Here is a 25,206-nt window from a genome sequence, read left to right as displayed (position 1 = left end):
ATGACAGTTGAAGAAGTACAGCATAAGGTAATGCAGACAGAAATGTCAAGTGAGACACAGGGGCAGGGGAGGTTAGATCTATTACTTAGTGAAAAATTTCACAGAGTAGCAAGGTTTGAATTGGACTTTGAAAGATCAAGAAGGATAGGGGAAGAGAAGCGGAATGGCATTTTGGTGAATTAAGTGTAAATTTGGAGAGCCATTTATGTAGATCTGTTTAATTGTGGCAGGATATTGCTTACAGATTGCCTTGTACCTCTTGTTGGAAGCTTTTAGCACTATTTTTGTATTATTGGTGTTCTATAATTGTATGAGAATATACATAGGTGTGGACCCATGTCTCTGGGTAGCAGAGGGGCCATTTTATTTTATCTTAAATTAAAAAAAAATGGTACTGGTATTTGAACTATACCTCCAGCATAGCTGATTGTTATAGATAAGCTTGTATCACCACACTGGGCTTGTTGGTTGAGATAGAGATCCTGCCTAACTAGACTCAAACTGTGATCCTCTTGATCTCTGTCTCCTGAGTAGCTAGGATTATCAAATAAAGACTTAGTTTAAAGATTCATGTATCTGTTTTTAGCTTTCCTTTTGCTGTCTTCCTTCACATTGTTCTAGGCAACTAATGCAAGTGAAATCAGAACACAGGTGTTTTGTTCCAAGCTCACTGAATGGAATGTCTTCAAGGACCATCCTGTTGTAGTACATGTCAGAATCTCCTTTCTTTCTGAAGAGTGAATAATAGTTTACTGTATATACATACACAATTTTCTTTATCCATTCAACTGTTGGTGGCCACTTGGGTTGTTTCTAGCTTCTGCCTGCAACAGATAATGCTGCTTGTGTGTATAATCTATTAAAGCTTTTTATTATACTTGTGAAAGCTGTAGTTCACTGATAATTCAATATTGTCCATTCAGCAGTCTGTCCATACTTTTGCTCTAAACTGGAGTGGGTGCTCTTTAGGACTTCTTCACAATTGGTGAATACCTGGTTTTGATTCTCTGTTTCTGCCACTTCATGTTTTCTTTGTCCTCCTGTCCTTCTCCTCAACATTTTTGTTTTATGTGCTGGTCATGAGGCTTGAACTTGGGGCCTGGGCACTGCCCCCTGGGTTTCTGTGCTCAAGGCTAGTGCTCTACCACTCGAGGGACAGCTCTACTTCCTGCTTTTTGGTGATTAATTGGAGGTAAGAGTCTCATGGACTTGCCTGCCTGGACTGGCTTTGAGATGCAATCTTCTGATCTCAGCCTCCTGAGTAGCTAGGATTGCAGGCTTAAGCTACCAGTGCTCAGCTTCTCCCCAACTTTCTACCTTGGTTTGGTAGAGTATACTTTCTAAGTCTTCCTGAGGAGTTCTGTCTTAATAAAGAAATGTTTTTTGGGTCTTTGAATGTTGGAAAAATGTCTTTATCCAACTAAATTTTGAAATAAGTTAGAACTTTTTTTTTTTGGCTATGGGGCTTGAACTCAGAGCCTGGGTGCTGTCCTTGAGCTCCTTTATTGAAGGTTATTGCTCTACCACTTTCAGCTATAGCTCGACTTCTAATTTTCTGGTGGTCAATTGGAGATAAAAGTCTCATGGCCTTCCCTGCCTGGGTTGACTTCAAACCATAATCTGCAGATCTCAGCCTTCTAAGTAGCATGAGCCACCAGTGCCTGGCAGGTTAGTACTTTAATTGGCTATTGGATTCTGGAGTAGATTTTTTTTTCCTTCAAAATATTGAAGGTATTACGCCAATATTTCTTGTCTTCTAGGGTTGCTGTAGAAAGTCATATAAGACTATCATTTCTCCTCCTCCTCCTCCTCCTCCTCCTCCTCCTCCTCCTCCTCCTCCTGCTCCTCCTCCTCCTCCTCCTTCTTTTGCCAATCCTGGGGCTTGAACTCAGGGCTCTACCACTTGAGCCACAGTGCCACTTCTGGCTTTTTCTGTTTATAGGATACCAAGAAATCAAACCTGGGGCTTCATGCATTCCAGGCAAACACTCTACTACTAAGCCACATTCCCAGTTCCATGACTGTCATTCCTAAACCTTGGTGACTTCACTATTATCTTTGTGGTGTTTGGTCTTTTTTTTCCCCCAGAGACAGAAATCTCATGTTATTCTCTTCTTTCCCCTTTATTCTTTTTATTTGGCCCTTAATGGTCTATTTCAATTTAGAAACCATTGCCTTTACCTAGGCACTGGAGGTAATTAATGGCTCATGCTTGTAATTATAGCTTCCCAGGAGACTGATAACTGAAGGATTGAGGTTTGAGTCCAGCCTGGGCAGAAAAATTTCAAGAGATTCATCTCCAATTACCCAGCACAGAGCAGGTCTGGAGTTATGGCTCAAGTGGTAGAGTCTGTGTCTAGATGTATGCAAGAAAGCTGAGGGATAGGTCTGGAGTTTAAGTCCTAGTGCATGCACGCGTGTGCGTGCACACACATACACGGCTTCTTTTGTTTCATTATTTAAGAGCAAGAGGAGAATAAACACATGCATATCTAGAAGTCTTTTCATTGAGTGGGTTTGAAAATTAAACTCCTTGCCTGATGCAGTGGCACCACCTGTAATCCTAGGTACTCAGAAGGTGGAGATTAGGAAGATCACAGTTCGAATGTAGCCTGTGCAGGAAGTTTGTGAGACTCCATTTCAGCCAATAGAAAGCAGGCCGTGATTGTCATCCCAGTTGTGCAGGAAGCATAAACAGGAGGACTGTGGTCCAGACTAGCCTTTGCATAAGTGGGAGCCCTTATGCAAATAATAATGGAAGGAAAAAGCAAAACAGTCAGGGGACGTGGTTCAAATGGCTAAGTGCCTGCCTAGCAAGGGCTAAGCCCTGAGTTCAGATTCTTGCACTGCCAGTCCCTCCACCCAAAAAACCAGAAACCAAAACTTGGACTAAAGAAGGAATTACGTGCTCCTTTTTATCTATCATCTGAACGTTTTTTTTTTTTTTTCCCCATTTTCTTTTGAGGGAATAGACTGAGGATTTGAGCTAACATCTTCCTAGGTATCCTAAGCAGGCCAGGAATTCTTGGGTATCCTCAATTCATTGCTGCCTCAGCTTCCCGAGTGCTGGGATTATTATAGGCCTTCCCTGGGCCTGGCTGTACGTGTGTTTTGATTCCGAAATTTTTCTTTTAAGGAAATGGGTGTGAATTTGAGTGCATTTGAGGAAGAATGTACAGTTCTTAATAAATCAGAGAAAACAAAGTAATGATAGCGTTTTGGTTATTTAAATTCCTCAGCAAGGAACTGGGTATAATCGTTAGAAGAGTAACGAATAACACAAAGGAAGTATGTCAAGAAGGTGAATTTAACCTACAAATAATAGAAGAAAATAACAGAAATCAACTCAGTAGAAGATGGATGAATAGTGGTCAGCCATTTTGAAAATTGTGCTTAGCAGATCAGTAAATAGCTGGGTGTGGTGGCACACATATGTCATCGCAGTACTCATAGGCTTCAGCAGGCTTGATTCTCGATGACATATACATAACTACCATGTTCTTTTTTGTTGCTATTGTTGGTCATGTGGCTTGAACTCTGGGCCTGGGCGCTGTCCCTCAGCTCTTCAGCTCAAAGCTAGTGCTCTACCACTTGACCCACAGTGCCACTTGCTTGACTACCATGAGTTCAGCTACTATGACTGTAGAAGAGTATTTTGACAATTTTTCTCCTCTTGTTTCATTTCCCTTATTATGATGTCTGAGGAAAAGCCAGGGTGAGATCTGATTATTTTAGGATGTTCTCTGGGATGTACCCAGGGCCTCATGGATGCTATCAGTTACTCACTTTGCCATGCAGGTACACCCTGAGCTCCAGAGTGGAACTTGAAGAAGCATCATTGAGAATTAATCTGGAGTGCTTGTGGCATCACAGGAGGTGTAGTGGATCCTCTAGAGAACTCAGACATTTGTGCCCTCATTGTGCTTTCAGAAGAATATGTATAAGCCTGGTATGGTGTCACATCCCTCTAGTCTCAGCTACTCAGAAAATTGAGGCTTGCTTGAGCCAGGTGATGGAGGTCAGCTTGGGCAACATAGTGAGATGCTTTCTCAGAAACAAAACAAAACCATTTACTAGTCTCTCTTTCTTTCCCTTTCTCTTTCTGTTTCTCCTCCCTTCCCCCCTTTCTTTCCCTCTCCTTCCCTCCCTCCTTCCTTTCCTTCCATTCTTCCCTCTCCTTCCCTCTCTCTTTCCTCTCCTTCCCTCCCTCCATCCCTTTCTTCCTTCCTTCCTTCTTTCTGAAAAGTATAAAGAAGAAAAACAAAATGGCTCATAATCTTATCATTCAGATAGTTCATAGTACCCTTCTAAAAATGAATAATACGCTAGGTGCTGGTGGCTCACGCTTATAATCCTAGCTACTCAGGAGGCTGAGATCTGAGGATCACGGTTCAGAGCCATCCCAGGCAGGAAAGTCCGTGAGACTCTTATCTCCAATTAACCACTAGGAAACCAGAAGTAGTGCTGTGGCTCAAGTGGTAGAGTGCTTGCCTTGAGCTGAAGAGCTGAGGGACAGCACCCAAGACCTAGAATTCAAGCCCCACCACTACCACCAACAACAAAAAAAGAATAATGCATACTTCAGGTAAGAGTATTCAATTGATGCCGAAAGTTAAAGAATAAGAAGTAAGCTTCTTGCTCTAGATAATTCTCTCCTAACATAAGCCTACTAAGTACAACATGACCTTGCAGAAAAATGTTAGCAAAATTTATAATTTATGCAAATCCTTAAAAATAGCCACTCAAAAGTTCACTGTATACTACTTTGTAGCTTGATTTTTTGCTAATACATCTAGAAGATATTTCAAACTTAGTACATTCCCTCTTTTCTTAGTTTGTTATATGACATTCTTTGCATTGCACTTTTTGTTTAGTTCCTTATCAGTAACTATTTAGATTATTTTCATTGTTTCAAAGAACAGCTTGTGTTGATTCAGTGTTGTTGTTTTTTTAATTTAAAAACATTTGTTGTTTTATTGGTTGGTAGTTATTATTGCCTTTCCCCGATTTTAGGATTGACTAGAAATAGCTACTTTTTTTTGACCTTGATAGTGTGGGCATCTTAGGCTGGATAATGTCACTGTGGGACTATCCTTTGCATGATCAGATCTTTAGCTACGTCTCTGGTCTTTACCTAGTAGATGCCGGTAGCATCTCCTAGTTGTAATAAACAGAATGTCTCCAGATACTGTTAAGGTGATCTTTGGGATGCAAAATTTCCCTGAGTTGAGGTCCTCTGGCACACAATGCAAGCTGGTTACTATCACCTTTTTTTCCCCAGAGATTGAGGATATACAGAAGTGAGTCAGATGTGAGAAGTCTTGGAGCTGGAATGGATGTAAAAAAAAAAAAATGTGAGAGCGTGGTGAGTGGGTTTTGGGATATCATATAGCATCTGGGAAAACACTTTCTGAGCAGCCGATAGGTGTCAGAAACCAAAGCAGCCTAGTAAACCTTTTGCTGTTCATTCAGGCAGTATTTGTTGAATGTTCCCCATGTGCAATTCCCTGTGGTATAGACATGGCTACTTCATGATCAGAGATGTTATTGGTACTTCAGTACTTCATGTAACTTGGTGTTTAGAGATAGACTCTGTGTGTATATGTGTGTGTGTGTAAAACTATAACAACGCATATGCTATTGAAGGAAATGAGCCAGGTCCTTCCGTATCATAAGGGTGTTGAAAAAGTAGTCACTGAGGCTTGTAAGCCAGAGTGTATCTTAATTAGATTGGTAGAATGGAGTGTTGCAAGTGGAAGCAGTCACAGGCATTTGGAATTGCCAATGTGCTGAAGACTCAGCTTCTCATGGAGTAGACAGGCAGCCAATTGGGATGGAGGATAATTAAAAGAGGAAGGAAAAGTGGATTCGGATCAAGAGTAGAGATAGGATGGGGAAATGGGCTACATAATGTAGGGCTTTCTAGATACACAACCATGATGACCCATTGGGTGCCAATCTCAGTATTCAAGAACTTGAGACAGGAATATCACAAATTTGAGGCCTGCCAGGGTTGCATATTGAGACCTTGTCTCAAAAACCAAGCAAGAAGGCAAACAAACAGGCAACAACTCAACAGACAAATGCTGGGGATGTACTCGAGTGGTAGAGTGTTTGTCTAGCATTCCCAGGAGCTCAAAGAAATTTTAAAAAAGACAAAAGACATTTGCAGTGTTTGGAAACAAGGTTTAAGAAAGAAATATGTGTGCGTACACTCAAACACATAAAAACGTATGGCTTTTTGGCAATTAATTGGAGGTAAGATTCTTGTGGACTTTCCCGTTGAAAAGACTTCAGAAGGCTGAGAGCCTCAGATTTCACATCCTCAGATCTCAGCCTTTCCCAAGTAGCATGTTCCCTAAAAGCTGATATTCTCTATCAACCATACTCACTGTTTACCATCACAGTAGTTTTTGGGTTCTGCTTCAAGTAAGAAAAGTTAGGAAAGCTGCCTCAAACCAACATGAGATCAAGATGCATTGTACTCATAAATTGAATTGTTCCCTGAAATCCCTTTGTACAGCTACTTTGACAAGAAATGTACTTTTTTAAAAAATACATATTTTTATGTATTTTTTTGTATTTTATGTATTTTACTGTACGGAGGGGTTACAGTTACATGAGTAAGGAAATGAGTACATTTCCTATAGAGCATTGTTACCCCCTCCTTTGGTTTTTTCCCCTACCGTCCCATCCCTCCCTACCTTCCCAACTCCTCCCTTCCCCCCAAAGTTGTAAAGTTCATTTCAACATGGTGTCTTGTACATCTCATTGTTACAATGGGTCAACCTGTATCCTTATTTAAGCATTTTGTTATTTGCCTTCCCCTCCCCAAATTAGAAAAATAGGTATAAACATACAGGGCATTGGAATCAAATACACTGAAAACGGGGGTTATACCATGTGGAGAAAACATACAAGGGAAACAAAAAAAATCACATAATACATTAGAAACAACAGCAACAAAGATAAAACCTCTTGTGTCCCTATCTTGGGGTTCATTTTGTTTAGCATCATCTTATATGGTTATTTGTACATAGCCTTTGACCTTTTCTGCTTGTCCTAGACATATACTAGTTATTGCAGATAAGAGAAACCATGGGACCTATGTTTCTTTCGGCCTGGCTTACTTCACTGAATATGATTTTTTCTAAGTCTTTCTATTTCCTAACAAATGGGGCAGTATCATTCTTTCTGATGGAGGCATAGAATTCCATTATGTATCACATAAGAAATGACCCAGCAATCCCACTTTTTGGCATTTACCCAAATGATCACAAACAAGACCATACTAAAGCTACCAGCACAATTATGTTTATTGCAGCATTATTTACTATAGCTAAGATATGGAACCAACCCATATATGCCCCTCAGTAGATGAATGGATCAAGAAAATGTGGAATATATACACAATGGAATTCTATGCCTCCATCAGAAAGAATGACATTGCCCCATTTGTTAGGAAATGGAAAGACTTGAAGAAAATTATATTAAATGAAATAAGCCAGGCCCAAAGAAATATAGGTCCCATGGTTTCCCTTATTTGCAATAACTAGTATATGTCTGGGACAAGCAGAAAAGCTCAGATAAGATGATATTAAGCGAAATGAACCCGAAGATAGGGACACAAGTGGTGTTTTCTTTCTTGCTATTGTTTCTAACGTATTTATAAGGTACCATGTGATTGTTTTGTTGCTTTGTATGTCCCTCCCCTATGGCATAACCCCTGTTTTCACTGTATTTGATGTTGGTATAATTTGGGGATGAGAAGGGACAAAAAATGTTTAAGTAGGGATACAGATTTACCCATTGCAACAATGAGATGTACAAGACACTATGTCGAAAAATGAACTTTACAATTTAGTTGGGGTGGGCGAGTAGGGAGGTGGGAGGTGTAATTGAGGAGGTGGGAGGGACGGGATGGTAAGGGAAAAACAAAAGAGGAGGCAACAATGCTGGATAAGAAATGTACCTTGCTCATGTAACTGTAACCCCTCTGTATATCACCTTGACAATTAAAAAATAAATAAATATGAACCACCAAAAAAAAAAAAAAGACCTTTTTTTTCTGTCTGGGTCCTAATGTCCACCTTGTGTTAAAATTCTTCATCTCCCACCCACCCTCTAAGAAATCAGTTCTCAGCCGATTCTACCAGCAAAGCAGCCATAGCCAGGTTCTCAGAGCATCAGACATAGCAAACCTTAACCCTTTTCCACCTGCTCTGAAGTAATGCTGAGTTCTGTAACATTCCCAGTTTCTCCCTATCTTTCAAGTGCCAATTATTCTTACCCTGTACTGTTTCTAAATGTTACACTTCTCTAGGGCTCAGCCTTGTATATGCCTTCATATAAAAACACACTGTCATTCTCCGGTCTTATTACTGATACATTGACAACTCACATTATTTTATTTTATTTTAGTTATTTATTTTTTTGGTCCGGTTGTGGGGTCTGAACTCTGGGCCTGGGTGCTGTCCCTCAACTCTTCAGCTCAAGGCTAGCGCTCTACCCCTTGAGCCACAGCACCACTTCCGGCTTTTTTTCTTTTTGTTTATGTGGTGCTGAGGAATCGAACCCAGGGCCTCAGGCATGCAAGGCAAGCACTCTACCACTGGGCCACCTTCCCAGCCCTCGCATTATTTTAATCTCCAGTTTCTACTCCCTCCTCAACCATCACTCAGACACTGCAACATCAGGGCAAAATGTGTGTGTATATGTCACCTGACATCATCTCAGTGGGCTTGTCCATGCACATCTCAAGCTTAATGTGTCTAAAATCCATTCCTTGCCCCCTTCCAGATTCCTTGTCTAGATGCGCCGCATCAGCAGTCTTCATCCTAGCCATGGCCAGAAAACCCATTCATTCAAAACAACCTCTAGCATTCATGATGGATGCTTCCCCTCTTCACGACCCTCATCCATTTTCTCTGACTTCAGTGTCGTCAGTTTAATTTCACTGTGATCCATCAAGTGCCAGCTCCTGAATTCCATTCTTGCCTCTTCCTAATCTCTGTTGGTCCCCTACAACCACCATCAGATAGTGCTGCTCACCTGTTTATAACCTGTCCATAGCTCCCCACTGCATTATGCTTGTTATCCCAATTATTATTTTCTTTATATTCTTTTTCAGTTTAGACAGGATCTCACAGAAGGATCAAGCTGGCCTGAGATTCTTGATCCTGTGTTAGCCTCCATAGTGCTGGCCTGTTGCACCTTGCCTGTGTGATATTATCTGAAAATAATATGAAAATGTTAACATTTCTATTTGGAGTTTGGAGCTGTTCTTCTGGACATCTTTGTTTTTCATTTTTTACTTTTTGCTTCCTGTGAGTTTGAGGCAAAGATGCTCATTTTCTGAGTAGTGCTAGGAAGCAGGCAGTTTCCATGGTAACCGATAGGCAGCATTTACTGTGGAAATTTCCGGAATTAACAGAGCTGCATTGCAGAAGGATGCAGAAAGCAGTATTTATCTAGAGATCCTTGGACGCAGAAGAACACTTGCCGTGTTTTGAAGGGTATGTGTTGTGTTTTTTTTTCTTCCTCTCTAAGGAAGATTAGTGGTGTTATATATGTACATGCTAAGGAGTAAAGGATTTTCGAGGTAGTTATTACATGCTGGCTTGATAAATCCAAGGTTGCTTAGAGGGAAAAGAAGAAAAGAAATGATTTGTTAAGGAGGATATGCTTGTTGCATAAATGAGAGGGACGAATGTGATAATAAAACCATCTAAAATTTGTCAAATAATACAGTGTTGTTATAATAGTGGCTTTTAGGCACAAGAAGACATTTACCAAGAGAAAAAAGTAGGCATTTGGTATGAGAAATTGAGTTTTCATGTCCAGGATGAAGAAATCTATGATGACCGTACTTTAATACCTGTTGAAAGGTAGGTAGATAGGAACAATGTCCAAGGAGTTTTGCTGCTTTTTTTATTGTGCTTACCTCAGTGATGAGAGAATTTGGGAAGGGCAGTTAGATCTTTGTCCTGTTCACTGTCATACTTGTTTTATGGGAGATGGTTAAGGAAAATTCCAAAATGCATTTTTTTGTTAATTTCTGGATCTTAAGCTGGCAGATTTGAGTAGATAATTGGGGTTTCTTATACAGCATCATTATAAGCCCGAGAGAAATGAAAGATACAGGAAATAAATGGATATGATTTAAGTCACTTAAATATGATAGGTATAGTTTAGATGCTTAGCCATTGTGGTATCCATTCTGTCATGCAGTCAGCAAGCTATATAGCTCACAAGCTGTATCTGGCCCATTTGTTTCTTGCCTGTAAAGTTTTATTGGACTTTAGCCATACTCATCAGGTTGTATATTTGCGACAGCGATGTATTGCAATTTATTACAAAGTCTCTGGTGAAGCCTGAGATACTCTGCCTCTGAATCCTTATAGAAAAAGTTAGGGACTCGTGGTTTAGGTTTACTGAATTACTCAAACAGACTTGGTGGCTCAAAGCCAACAGAAATTTGTTCTCTCATAGTTCTCTCTCTCTCTCTCTCTCTCTCTCTCTCTCTCTCTCTCTCTCTCTCTCTCTCTCTCTCTCTCTCTCTCTCTCTCTCTCTCTCTCTCTCTTTTCCCCATTCCTAGGGCTTGAACTCAGGGCCTGGGCATAGTCCCTGAGCTTCTTTTGCTCAAGGCTAGCACACTATCGCTTGAGCCACAGCACCACTTCTGGCTTTTTCTGTTTATGTGGTACTGAGGAGTCGAATCTAGGGCTTCATGCATGCTAGGCAAGCACTCTACCACTAAGCCACATTCCCAAGCCTCTCACAGTTCTTGAGGCCAGAAATCTGAAGTCAAGGTGAAAGATCCTTCCTTCCTTCCTCCTGCTCATTCAAAGTCTGGATGGAGGCTGAGTCACATGCCTATAAATGCTGCTTTCATCTGCAATTGGTCCTTTTCTCCAATCTTGATCTCCTCTCTCTCTCTCTCTCTCTCTCTCTCTCTCTCTCTCTCTCTCTCTCTCTCTCTCTCTCTCTCTCTCTCTCTCTCTCTCTCTCTCTCTCTCTCTCTCTCTCTCTCTCTTTGGCCTTAGAAGGATGGTTGTCTTATTTAGGGTCCATCTTAATCTAGGATGCTGCCATTTGTTCATTCAAATTGATTCACTGATTCATCATTCATTTCTTCATTCATTCTAGCTTACATTAGTTATACAAGGAAGCATCTCATTATTACATTTCCACCCATGATCCTAGCATGTTCCAGCCCATTTCATCCCCTCTGTCATTCTTCTCTCCCACTTCTCTTTCCCAAAACAATTTCAACAGGTTTCATAGTTGCTCAGTTTTCAGAGTTGCAAACAATGTGTTTCAACCGTATTCATCCCTTTTCAAACCATGTTTCAAAATTCTTCACTCTAAGTCGTTCTTGGACTTTTAATAATATTTGTAAAGAGTGCATTTTGAAGTTCCAGATGAATCTATATATTAAAGAATTGGGTTTAGGTTTCTTTTTTTTTTTTTTCAGGTAAGGGGTAGGTTTATTCATCGTTCAGGCTAGCACCAGGCCATCTTGGTCCTCCATGTGGTGGGGAAAGGTCTGGGAAAGAGAGAGCTGGGAAAGAGAAAGAGAGAGAGAAAGCTGGGGAAAAGAGCTAAGAGCGAACTAGAAAAGAGAAGAGCTAGAGAAGAGCTAGAAAAGAGCAGAGAGGGGGTTTAGGTTTCTTAAGCTACATTTTATGTTACGAATACCAGTTCTTGGTGAGCTTTCTTTGGAAACCTGTGAAGAATACACTCTGTAGGAGACTTGAATTACTGGGAAAGATGTTAACTCACTTCTCAAGGCAAGGACCATCTAGGCCTACTTAAAACTATAGAATGTGGTACCTATGATGCATAAGCAGGAGGGAAGAGGTAGTGCTAGAATATCTAGAGGACAGTAAGATAGTCTTTGCAGATAGATGAAGACCAATGCCTGAACCTTTATATCCTTTTCTTCCTATCTCTTCATGTCTTTTCTAAGCTCTCATCCCTAAAAAACAGCAAGTAAGTAGATTATGATAATAGAAAAATATGATTCAAAAGACATAGGTATAATAAATAAGCAGCAGAATGTCAGTGTAGAATGTATACACCAGTGTACAGGTCTCAGACGTTGCTCCTTGGAGAGTCCTTCTGTCACTGTAAGAGTATATAAATAATTAACTGAGGCTGGAGATGTCAGTGATGTTTCCTTATATCACATAGGCTCATTTATAAAGCCGTAGTAATGATAGTAATCTATGATGTCTGAATTCCCAGAAGATTGGTATAGTATATTTAGCTACAATTTTGAACTGTTTCAAAGTAATATTTGCATATAGTATCGAGCCAAATACTCACCCAGGGATTCTAGTGTGTGTATACTGGAAAACTTTTCTCATGCTGTAACTTGATAGCTTATGCCAATATTCTTACCTGTGCACTTTAAAATGAAAACTCTTGGCTAGGTGCCAGTGGCTCATACCTGTGATCCTAGCTACTCAGCAGGCCGAGATCTTACGATTGCAATTCAAAGCCAGCCTGAGCAGGAAAGCCCCCATAAGGCTCTTATCTCCAATTAACCACTGAAAAACTGAAAGTGGAGCTGTGGCTCAAAGTGATAGAACACTCTCCTTGAGCAAAAGAACTCGGGGACAGTGCCCAGGCCCTGAGTTCAAACCCCACAACCAGTAAATAAAATAAAATGAAACCTCTGGAACAGGCTTTATGAAATAATCATAGGCACTAGGTGAAAAATATTTAGAAGTAGATTTTAAGGTAAGATTCAGCAAAGATGAGCATACCAGACTAGTCTAATATATTTTCCTGAAAATGTTAGTGAGATTGTAGATCAGTTTGCCTTGGACTGGGTGTCTCTTGATTCTTGATACTTAGCCCAGATGGAAAACACAAAGCCAATCCAGAATTTTCCAGAAGAGTTCCTAGAAAGACAGGCCTGAATGCACTCTTTGTTTCCTTTGTGCTTGAATTGTTCATCTCTGAATATTTGGTGCCCTGAACATCTAATTGAGATGGTAGGAAGCCATGAGAATGAGTTTATTTTTTTTCCTTTAACAAAATATTTATAATATTAAATTGTATGCTTAAGCCTAAATACCTTTCCAGAAAGACTCAACTTCCCTTGAGTCCAACAATTTTAACTTTGGTGATCCTGAGTATGTGTAAGAATATCATAAGGAAATACAATAAAGTCCAATTTAAAGCATAGTTGGGATTATTTTAAGCTGGTCAATCACAGTTCATATATTCAAGTTAAAATTTAAAAATATAAAGCACTCAGAAGAGCATAGACTTTTGAGTCTGGCTGAGTAAAATGCCCATGTTCTTAAATTTGTCTGCAAATGAAATCTATTTTTGTAAAAAAAAAAAAAAAAATCTCATTGATTGGTTTGGTAAGTGTCCCCAAATGATGAAAGTGTACTTGAGAATGTAGTGGTTTACTAGTTAATGGCTGAGAAGAAAATTCATATAGTAAGTGTATTAAAAATAAGTGAGAGGGTAGGTAATTGATGATTCATACCTTTAATCCTAGCTACTCAGGAAGCAGGGATCTGAAGATAGCAGTCTGAAGCCAGGAAATTGTATTAGACTCTTATCTCCACTTAATTATCAAAAAGACAAAGGTGGAGTTATAACTCAAGTGGTAGAACCCTGAATGAAAAAGCTCAGGGATAGCCCTCAGGCCTTGAGTTCAAGCCCCAGTACCAGCACCAATAAACAAATAAACCGATTCTTTTTTTTTAATATATATTTTTTATTGTAAAGATACTGTACAGAGAGGTTACAGTTACATGAGTAAGGTAATGAGTACATTTCTTTTCGAGCATTGTTTTTCCCTTACCATCCCTTGTCTCCCCACCTCCCCAACTCTTTCCTCCCCCCCTTGCAAGTTGTAAAGTTTATTTTCAACATAGTGTCATGTACATCTCATTGTTGGTCCCATGGTTTCCCTTATTTATAATAACTAGTATACATCTAGGGCAAGCAGAAAAGGTCAAAAGCTATGTACATAGGACCATATAAGATGATGCTAAGCAAAATGAACCCCAAGATATGGACACAAGAGGTTTTTATCTTTGTTGCTGTTGTTTTTTAATGTACTTATAATGTACTATGTGATTTTTTTTTTGTTTCTCTTGTATGTTCTTCCCTCATGGTATAACCCCTGTTTCCACTGTATTTGATTCCAGTGCCCTGCATCTTGTATAAACAGATTTTTAAGGGCAAGTAGTTGAGATTTTGATTCTTACTTGCTTCAGAAGCTAACCTTCTAACTTTGGAGATACTATTTCAGGTGCATAGCACAAAATGATGTCTGAGTAATATTTACTAAGAACCAAGATGAAAATATAAACTGAAAATTAAGACGTTTGTGCTAAGGTGTTTTTTTTCTTTGCTTTTCTTTTTTTTAAACTGAGACAGAGTCTCACTAGGTAGCCCAAACTGACCTAAAGTTCAAAATATTCTTCCTTACTGGTACGCAACCACCCCTGACTCTCATACCAAGCTTTCTATCATAATGCAGCCAGAATAAAGAACAAAAAATTACCTTTGGCCCACTAGTCTCAAGCACAGAACATCTTTATTTCACTTACACTCATTTTCTCCACAAGAAATAATGCTTCTCACTTGATCTCCATGGGGAGAAATAGATGGTGACACATTTTTGTCTGGGACATTTAGACTCAAGTTAATTAGTTCTAGTACATTATGTAGTAGTTATCGGTGATTGCTTTTTTTTCTTTTTCTTTTGGGAATGTGTGGATTTGTTTGGGTCAATGTAAACATGACAATGACTTTGCTGAAGGATTGAATCATTAGTGGACATGTAGGTCCCTAGAAGATCAATGACCAGAAAAGACAAGCATGGGGGCACCTGTATAGAGATGATAGTTTTCATATTTTTTTATGTAACAAGTCCCTGATTTAAAAACTTAGCTACACATTATACTTTAGTAAGTCTTGCTTGGTATGCATTGAAGTCCAATGTCAAGTATTCTACCCCTAAACTTGCCTGTTTTACAAATGTCAAGTATTCTATCCCTAAACTTGCCTGTTTTACATAAGTTACATTTATTGACACACATTGGATTTTTTTGGATGCCATGGCATGTGTCAGTGTATTCTGCTCATGAGTATACATGTGTGTTTACTCTAGAATATGGAACAGTTGTGTCTCTGCAACTAAGAATTATTCATCAGCTCCAGGATTCATTTGGTATCTAAAAAAATCAGAGATCCCAGAGGTCCGAATTCAATTCAAGGAAAGTGCTTCTGGTCAGAACAGGTCTGTGGGTTTGGAGAGGTGTAGCATTTGGGGCTTCTAGCCACCAAGTACTAAAAATTCACCCCTGTCAGACCTTGCCTGCCCTGTCTGCCTTACTTCCAGGTATTGGATGGGGTTCACTGGGATTCTCAAGAGCATTGTGGATGACAAGAGCTCTAGTGGTTTCTGCCATTGTAGGAAACGGGATGTGGGTGGGGACAAATAAGGCAAAGGACTTTCTTTCTCGCTTGTTTGTATTTGCCATCTCTAACTACAAGGATGGCTGATACCTTAGCCTGGCCTGACATCAAAATAAAAACATGAAAAGAAAAACCCTAAGATTTGGTGGTTTAAACAACAGAATTTAACTTCTCCTAATTGTGGGGGCTCTGTACTCAAAGAAAAAGTGACAGTGGGGTGGATTGTGTTCAGAGGCCTCTTCCTGTGGCTTGTATGTGGAAATTACCTCACTGAGTGCTCACTCATGTGACCTTATACATGAATCTCCTATTACAATGACAATCCAGTTGGATTAGGGCCCACCTTCTTTTTTCCCTTATTACCATCTCTTCTTCAGTATAGTCTGATTTAAGGGTTAGGACTTGATCATGTGAAGTTTGAGAAGGAACATAGTTCATTCTGTAAGCAGGTAAGACATCAGAAGTTAATACATTAGCTGGGTACGATGCTGTCCCCACCAAAGGACAAGAAAGGATCAATGGAGAGTGGACATTTTTTGGTGGGGGAGGGGAAGTAATAGTTGGTTACTTCCCCAGGTTTTCATGATGGCTTCCCTGTTGACAGAATCTTGTGGATCATCTAGTGAAGGCAATGAAGGACAATCTGTCTAACAGTATGCATAGAAAATTAGGAAGGGGGAATGAAGGCTATTTGCAGATTAAAATAAAATACAGTCCCTTTCTCAAGAAATACTGCTTTTCCAAGGAAGAGTCAGAGAACATTTTTTTTTCTTCTTTAAGACTCTAACTGTAAAAAGAGTACCTCTTTTCTCTTTTTTGGTTTTCACTAGTATTCTCAGTGTTTTGGGTTTTTTTCTTCCATGTTTATTTGCTTTCTTTCATTGGCCCCTAAAGTCATTGTGGGTGTCAGTTGACTGCTAGAGTTTTAATGGTTAGGCAAACCATTGCTCTCTTACAGTCTTCCTTTTGAAGCCATCATGGTTGTGCTGTTGAAATCAGAGCTATGAAGCTCCCTCGGTTTGAATAGGAAGGTGCCAGGCTATAGAGATGAGTAAATGAATGAACAAATGCCATAGGAACATGTTGTGGTGATGTCATCGCTATGGCATGTCTTTTTGTGCTTTTCACAACTTTTTTGTCCCTGTCTCAATGAGAAACCCTTTTCTTTCAATAGCTTTACCAAGAGAGAATCCACAGGTCCTGTAATATACATATTTAAGGTGTCTTATTTAGTTGTGTTTGAGCCTATTCACAGTTGTATATCTTAACGAATACTTAGTTTTTGGACATTTCCATTAGCTCAAAAGATACGTTGCATCTATTAACTGTTGAAGTGTTCACTTTCTTTCTTTTTCTTTTTTTTTGGGGGGGGGGTCCTGTTGTGGGGCCTGAACTCTGGGCCTGGGTGCTGTCCCTCAGCTCTTCAGCTCAAGGCTAGCGCTCTACCCCTTGAGCCACAGCACCACTTCCGGCTTTTTCTCTTTTTGCTTATGTGGTGCTGAGGAATCGAACCCAGGGCCTCATGCATGCAAGGCAAGCGCTCTACCACTGAGCCACCTTCCCAGCCCGAAGTGTTCACTTTCAAGAAGAAAATAAGGAGCCAAACATGAAGTCATACTTTTATAATCCTAGATCCTTGGGAAGCAGAGGCAGGAGGATCACAAAATTAAGGCCATCCTGTGTCAGAAGTTAACAAGGAGGGCTGGGAATGTGGCTGAGTGGTAGAGTGCTTGCCTAGCATGCATGAAGCCTTGGGTTCAATTCCTCAGTACCACATAAACAGAAAAAGCTGGAAATAGTGCTGTGGCTCAAGTGGTAGAGTGTTAATCTTGGGCACAAAGCTGCTCAGGGACAGCACCTAGGCCCTGGGTTCAAGCCCCAAGACTGGCAAAAAAAAAAAAAAAAAGAAGATTAAAAAAAAAAAGTTAACAAGGAGATCCTATCTTAAAAACAAATGGTAGAATGCTTGCATATCAAGTGTGAGACCCTGGGTCTTCAATACCACAAAGAGGTATCACCAATAGCACAAAGGGGGGAAGGAGGCTTTAGAAGCTACAGCAGACTACATTATCCTAAACCATTGTCAGAGATGTTTCATAATTCTAAAATTGAATCTCAAAAATGATTGAAAATATAATAACTTGATATTCTATGATATGTGCATAGTAGTGAAATATTCATTTCAGTTCTTGGAATGCTAGCAAGAAGTGTTACGTAACATCATCCAATCATGAGAGTGTCATCTCACCACATTTACCATATTCTGTTAGTTTGAAATAAGTCTTAAGTCCCACTGACACTCAACTCAAAACTTACACTAAACCGTACAGCCAATACAGTGTAGCTATTACAACCCACTGACAGCCTGTCCACTACAGCTTGTACATTAAAGAATAAAAGTAAAAATGTGGCTTCCAATTTATAAGTAGTTCCAGTTAACTTTTCTCAGCTACCCTCGGTGTTGGGCTGATGCTGTATGTTTCAATGATGATAACTTAGCTACAGAGTGGGTGTTACTTCCCAATGCTTGCAGAACAATAATCTCTAGCAGTGGAATTCCTCTGTGCCAGTCGATGTCCTCTTAATCTGTTTACTTCATGAAAAAGGTTACTGTGAAAGTGTTCATGCCTGCATGCAAGTTCCTTATTTAAAAGATCAATCCTAGCTTTGTACCACTTATTTCTGGGCTTCTTGTGACTCTAGATACTTCAATATCAAATGAAGTGAATGAAATTTTTTTCACCTACTATTATTCATTTTATTTCTTTTTTTTATTGTGAAAATACTGTGCAGAGGGGTTACAATTATATGGGCAAGGTAATGAGTACATTTCTTATCAAGCATTTTTGCCTCCTCTTTGTTTCCCCTTCCTGAAAATTTTTTTTGAATTGAAAAGCAATTATAAGAATGAAAACTGAAATCATAGGTTACTAACACTAAGATTTGAATATCTGTTATTTGGAACATTGGTTCTTTAAGTTGTTATGTAGACAAACTAATCTTTGAACTCTCAATCCTGGCTATTAATGTTAGTACTAATGTAGTATAAAATAACAATACAGCAAGAGAGATTTTGACACATCAAAGTTTCGAGAATGTTAGAAATAGCTACATTATATACTATTAGCTACATTGTATATATTAGAAATAGCTACATTGTATATGTTTGGAGATAAAGTTCTAAGCTCTTGGGATTCTCACTTGATAATATGATTTTGTCAGGCTTGGAAAGAATCTACTACCTAATACAAACTGACAGCATTAGAGTTGTCAATGAATGGAAATTTTATGAATGTCATTGAAGCTGTTTCTACAGGATATGTAAACTTAGTTTATATCTATCTATCGATCGATCGATCGATAGATAGATAGATAAAAGGATGATAAACCCAAAACCTAGAGGATGGACTGTTTTACTTTATGAAAAAAAAAAAAAACACAAATTTTCTCACACCTTAATCAGTGCTAGCGAAAAAGAAAACGTTAAAACCTGTTTAAAATGTGGAAAAATTGCTTCCCAATATTTTAACAGAGAGAGACTGAGAACACACAGCATTGAGTCATCAGGAAAACTGAAGATCTCCCCCGAGCAACTCTGGGATTTCACTGCAGAGGACTTGAAAGACCTTGGAGAGATTGGACGAGGAGCTTATGGTTCTGTCAACAAAATGATCCACAAACCAAGTGGGCAGATAATGGCAGTTAAAGTAGGTGATGCCATGATTACTTTTGGTACTTGAAATCCATTAGGGGGAATTGTGTGGTCCAAGTAATCCACTGTGTCATTCTGTTCTTACATCTCTGGCTCATAGGGGTGTTTAAATGACTGTCTCTCTTGACTTCCTGGAGGCTGTGCTGTGTAGAGGTTGTCTTGTTGGAGGCATGTTTTCTTTCTCTGGAAACATGAGTGTACAAAGTGTGTATGTTCATTGCACTTTTGGCACGATGCACTAACAGGTCTTTAACCAGCCCCTTCCACTGCCAAGGTGAGTTCAGGCTGGGCGGCTGCACCCTGGGAGCAGGGCAGGGCTGCTCTAAGCCAGGCGGGCGCTGGAGGAAGAGGCAGCACACTGGGCTAGGCAAGGTGCGGGGCTAGGGCTAACAGCAGTCTTGCAGAAGGTTTCTTGGAAACCACACACATGCTGTTGCCACTAACCTCAACCTTACTCAGTCCTGACCGGCTCGGCTTCTCTTTGTTTATTGCATCTCTTCTACTCAGTACTGCCCTGTTCCCTGGCTTCAAAAGTTGTATTGAAATGCATACCTTGTAATGATGCTGTCACATGCTGTCCTTCCTGTGAGTGTCACGCCACTTGCTATGTTCATGTAACAACAGGCCAGAAATGGAGATGTGGCCCATCGATTGGTGCCTGGGATGAACTGGTAGTGTCCATTTGACTCCTGTTGGGTGTGCATAACGATACTCTGTTTGTTTGTTCTGATGTTTAACAAATATACTTGTTCTATGTGAGGCCTGTGAGGAAAATCATCCAATAAGGGGACAATTTAAAAAGTTTACTCCGCTTTATTTTCCTTTTTTAGCAATCTGAGTTAATTGTCTTCCTATTAACCTCCTGCTTTTGAGAGGTTTGTTAAAGTGGCATTTGAGTCTGTGTCACAAGCCTTAAACTGTTAACTAGCTTAATTAATAGTTAACTAGTTAAGCACATAACTAGTTTTAAACACATTCTGTGTGGAAGTCTGTTGCAAACAGAATTTCAGTGTTAGCCTGGTGCTGGTAGCTCACGCCTATAATCCTAGCTAGTCAGGAGGCTGAGATGTGAGGATTGCAGTTGGAAGCCAGCCCAGGCAGGAAAGTCTGTGAGACTCTCATCTCCAATAAACTTCTCAGAAAAGCCCAGAAGTGGCACTGTGGCTCAAGTGGTAGAGCACTAGCCTTAAGCAGAAGAAGCTCAGGGACAGTGCCCCTAGGCCCTGAGTTCAAGCTCCTGGACTGGGGTGGGGGGTGGGGAGGGAGGGAAGCTTATGGTTAACTTTCTTATTTTCCTTTATTGTAGAACATCTCTGACTTTGACTCATGTGAAAGTAATTAAATAGTGTTAGGGTTCTATGTTTTTGATCATGTTTATTATACATTTTTCATAGGAAGATGTGGACACACCAACAGTTTTGATTATGACTGCAGACTTCTGCAGGCCCCAGACCTCTGAATTATCCATTAAGATAATTTTATTTTTCTGGGAATGGGAATTGCTTTTGTGTTTTGCATTCCTGCATTGTAAGTGGGAAGAGATTATTTTATTGGAACTTTTCTGGATGTATGTTTAATTTTCCATATTCATGTGTGATCTCTAGTTTCAGGGAACTAAGTTGTAAGGGAAATCTTTCCTATCTGCCTAACGTCCTAAACCATTTGATCAGGATCCAGAGGATGCATTTTAAAAACAAAACAAAACAAAACAAAAAACTCCTACTGCTTTTTATAGTTAGTGTTGTGTGTGCTGTATTGAGCAACACTGTAAATTACTTTAGTAACAGATTTTTTTCCAAGATAAAGGATTTAAAAAGTAAAGGAAGTACTTTAATCTTGACATTTAAAATAGTTTCCCCACCCCCTCCCAGTGATTAACTTGGTTACATTTTAGTTGGTGTCACTCTCTAGTTTTGAAGAAATTTACGAGTGAAAATAGGGAATTATTTTCCAGCCTTCAAAATGTAATTTGATCAGTGACTACAGTGAGAACTGGGGTTGGATGTTGATGTAAATCCCAACTCTTTAAAAGGTGCTGCCCTCAGCCATGGGACCTATAGACTAACCACCGGAGTCACATCAGTACCCGCTAGGGGGCGCCATTTGTTTACAGCCTGAAACAGTTGAGCTTGGGTAGAAGAGCATGGATGTATGACCAATATCAGACCAATATCAGTCCATCTGTAGGTGAGGCATGCATCATTGAATTCTATGACTTTTGTAATAATGGAAGAACATTATTCAATGGAATATACATTGAAATATGATATCAATTGATGATGGATGTATAGGTCCCTGATGAATTTTTAAATGTATCGTTGCATTCTACAAGGGTGTGTAGTCTTTGATCACACCTGGGAGTGTGTTCCTTCATCATCGAGAAACCTGTCAGATTGACTTATGTTTGACATGTTACATTTAAGGGGACTGTGAGACAGTTACTGATGAGAACTTTCCATTGCTGTTGGCAATGGAAACAACACTTTGTAGTTAGCTCTGTGCTGACATTTTAATATATATTTCGGGAATATAAAAAAGAGGCTGGCTTGGAAATTATCTTTTAAGATTTGCTTTCAGTAGCTCTATAAATTTTTAAGTGTTTCTTCATTTTGTACTTCCCTCAAATTAATTTTGTCACATATGAGATGTATGAATAGTTGAATTCTTAGCTACAAGAAATAATTCTCAAAGACTGGTCTAAAAATACCAGTTTAAGGTAAGTATGATAAGTCAGATTCAATAAGGCATATGTTTAGGCTGCCAGCGAGGTTCTTTGTTAGGACCTTAAGTGTGGACATTGTAAAGCCCCTGATTTTTAACTGAACATAACTAGAAAAAGAGACTTGACTGTTTATGGAGTGGGGGTGATTCTACTGGTTTGTCTACCTGTGCCTGATGTCTGAGCCCTGGGGCTGCCGTGGGCAGAGCCTTTGTTGCCGTGGGGATGTCTTGAAGCTCAGGGAAGGGAGCTGCCCATCTGCTTCTTACTTTCACCAGCACGATACACAAAATAACTTAATGTCCCATTTTTTTCATTTAAATTTAGAACATTTAAATGAGAATGTATAAAAACATAGACTGTCCATATTAGGAAGTTAACATGGGGTTTTGATACACGAATACAGGTGTAATGTTGAAAACAGGTTCAACAAATCCATTCAGACATGTCTCATTTCTTTATGGTGAAAACAAACCCCTTCTAGATTTTTTTAATATATGGTATGCTATTAATATCTGTAGTCTCCCTGGTATATAATGAACAGCACACCAGAGCTTCTTATTTGCATCGAACTCTAACTTACTTCCCATTGATCAGCAATTCCCCATCTATTTCCTGAGATCCTTTCTCAGCTCTTGTTAACCACCATTGTACTCTCAACTTCAATGACATCAACTTTTGTTGTTGTTGTCAATGAGAATTGAACTTAGAGCCTCATGTTTACAAGACAGGTGTAGTTACTCTACCACTTGAGCCATTGCTCCAGTCCCTTTTTGCTTTGATTGTTTCTGAGGCAGAGTCTTGCTTCATGCCCCAGCTGGCCTGGGCTACTTGTGCTTCCCCAAGTCATTGGGAGTGGCAGGCACACGCCACCACATCTAGCCATTGTGCCTTCCCTGTAGCTGGAATCATAGGTGTGCACTACAACACCAAGCAGTTGATTGAGATGGAATCCTGTGAATTTGTATACCTGGGCTAGATTCCAGCCTTGATCTCCCAATGTTTAGCCTCCCAAGTAGTTAAGATTACAGGTTTGAGCCCTCATGCTCAGTGAGATCAACTTTTTTAGATTCAACAAATAAGAACCCTACCATGTTTATCATTCTGTGCCTGGCTTATTTTACTTAACACAATCCCCAATTCTACTCATATTTTCCTGACTGACAGAGTTTCATTCTTTTGTCTGGCTGAATGGTATTTCATGGTTTGTGGGAACCGCATGCTCTCATCAGTTGATAGATGTTTGGGTGGTTTCTGTCCCCTGGATATTGTGAAGATAGTTCTCCAGTAAACATTGTAGTTAACTCTCCATTATGCACAATGGTGGCATAACCACTGAATGTGAGATTGGAGACTAAAGTAGGCTTGCTTCTCTGCATAGCAGTTTATAGTGATTATTTACTTGGGTGGTAGAAGCCAGAGTTCAGACTCAGTGTTTGCAAGATGAGTCAGGATTAGGTTTCGGAGCTATGGTTAGAGAAAATTCAGGTCTGCTAGAAACACACAGCATTGTTAGGGCTAAGCTGATTAGAATTAGGATGAAAAAGCAAATCCCAGGATTCAGGAGAAGAATGACAAAGAGGAGATGAAGTGCCCAGTTCCGATCCTTGGTTGAGACAGAGAGTATTAAGCTGATCACTTACATGGATTGCTGAATGAGGGAAGGCTGATTGACAGCGCAGTGTGAGTTTCCCTGTTGTTTTCCAATAGACTTGTATGCAAGTCAACTTGTTGGAGTTGTATGTGCCCCCTCCACATTTATAGGCTATGAGAGAACAACCGGGGGAGTAGGGAAAAGTTGGAATGGAAGTGGGATTGCTAGGATCTAGATTGTTGTCTGAGGGACACCAGGCCCTTGTTGCTGGGGTACAGCTTCCATCTCATTGGAGAACGAAGCTCATAGGAGCTCACTGGAGCTAGGGTTTGCCTGTGTAGATAGGTTCTGTTAAGGTAGTGGCTGCTGATTATCATGATGACTTTTTTTAGTCCTCTGCTTGGGAAGTTCACTTGGGTTAGTCAGGAAAGCAGATTGCTTGAGTTTACATGCGGAGGCCAGACTTGAGCTAGCAATCTGATCTTGCGTGGAAGGACTGTTAGTGACCTACCTCACTTCTCTTCTTCCTCCTACCCTCAACTCTTCTCTCCCCTCTTCTTGTTCATTGATGTAACTGCTTCCGATCCAGGCTTGGTTGCTCGAACTTTGGTATTTGGAATTCTGTTCATGTATTTCTGGTGGAAATAGGGTTTGGGCTCAGGTCTTTGTGCTTGCTAAGCTGGCTCTCTACCACTGAAGCCGTGTTCTCAGCCTAGTATGTGGATGTTGAGTTCAGTGTTCTTGACCTGGAATCCAGACCTATCTTACCTCTGACACTTGTTGGGAAGGATTAGGATTCTCTGTGACAGAATCAGCAGCCCTCACCTCAAGCCCTTCTCTGTTTTCTGTTGGTTAGTACCCACCACTCTTCTTGGTGTAGATGACAAGATTATGTAATCAGAAAAATAGGTCTTTGCTTGTCTTCCTACCATACCGCTCTCATAAACATACCCCTTCTGTCGAAAGTTGCATGAACTGAATGATTTTGAGGGGACTGTGATGGTCAGTAATAATAGGAGGTCTTGTCTGTTATTCTGAAAACACTAGAATGCTGTGTGACAAGGGTGTTTTTAAATTAGGAAATGTGGTATAGGCAACTGAAAGACCATAGTGATGGCATTTGGTTATTCAGGTGTCTATGAGATGCAGATGTCAGGGCTACATTGTTTTGAATAGAGAACAGATTCTATTATCATATGCTTATGATTGGCCAGATCATATGGCATCATTTAGAAATTCATGACTGACAGAGCCATATTCTTTTCCATTGTCCTCTTCTTTTTTTTTTTTTTTTTTTTGCTAGTCTTGGGGCTTGACCTCAGGGCCTGGGCACTGTTCCTGAGCTTCTTTTGCACAAGGTTAGCAGTCTACCACATGAGCCACAGCCTCACTTCTGGCCTTTTCTGTGTATGTGGTACTGAGGAATTGAACCCAGGGCTTCATGCCTGATAGGTAAGCACACTACGCCTCAGCCACATTCCCAGCCCCTGTTATCCTCTTTTTTTTTTTGGTGTGTGTGGGGGTCAGTCATGGGGCTTGAACTCTGGGCCTGGGCGCTGTCCCTCAGCTCTTCAGCTCAAGGCTAGCACTCTACCACTTGAGCCACAGCGCCACTTCCAGTTTTCTGGTGGTTTATTGGAGATAAGAGTCTCATGGTCTTTCCTGCCCAGGCTGGCTTTGAACCATGATCCTCAGATCTCAGCCTCCTGAGTAGCTAGGATTAT

At 40.1% G+C, this 25,206-nt stretch overlaps 1 protein-coding gene across 3 annotated transcripts in view; it reads left to right on the top strand.

Annotated features, from left to right (window-relative positions):
- Map2k4 (mitogen-activated protein kinase kinase 4) overlaps positions 1-25,206 on the top strand; it is a 101,409-nt gene that overhangs the window by 39,377 nt on the left and 36,826 nt on the right. For 2 of the 3 annotated variants that reach the window (XM_070026936.1, XM_070026937.1), the window contains one exon: positions 18,990-19,164. In XM_070026936.1, coding sequence (XP_069883037.1) covers positions 18,990-19,164 — 175 coding nt within the window. Of the gene's footprint in view, positions 1-9,438; positions 9,516-18,989; positions 19,165-25,206 lie in introns of those variants that run through there. The other variant, XM_070026938.1, reaches the window with a different exon arrangement.

The sequence above is a fragment of the Dipodomys merriami genome, unplaced genomic scaffold (assembly GCF_024711535.1).
Source record: "Dipodomys merriami isolate MVZ:Mamm:240054 unplaced genomic scaffold, mDipMer1.0.p SCAF_19, whole genome shotgun sequence".
NCBI classification, from domain to species: domain Eukaryota; kingdom Metazoa; phylum Chordata; class Mammalia; order Rodentia; family Heteromyidae; genus Dipodomys; species Dipodomys merriami.
This window is presented reverse-complemented; position numbering and strand designations above follow the sequence as displayed.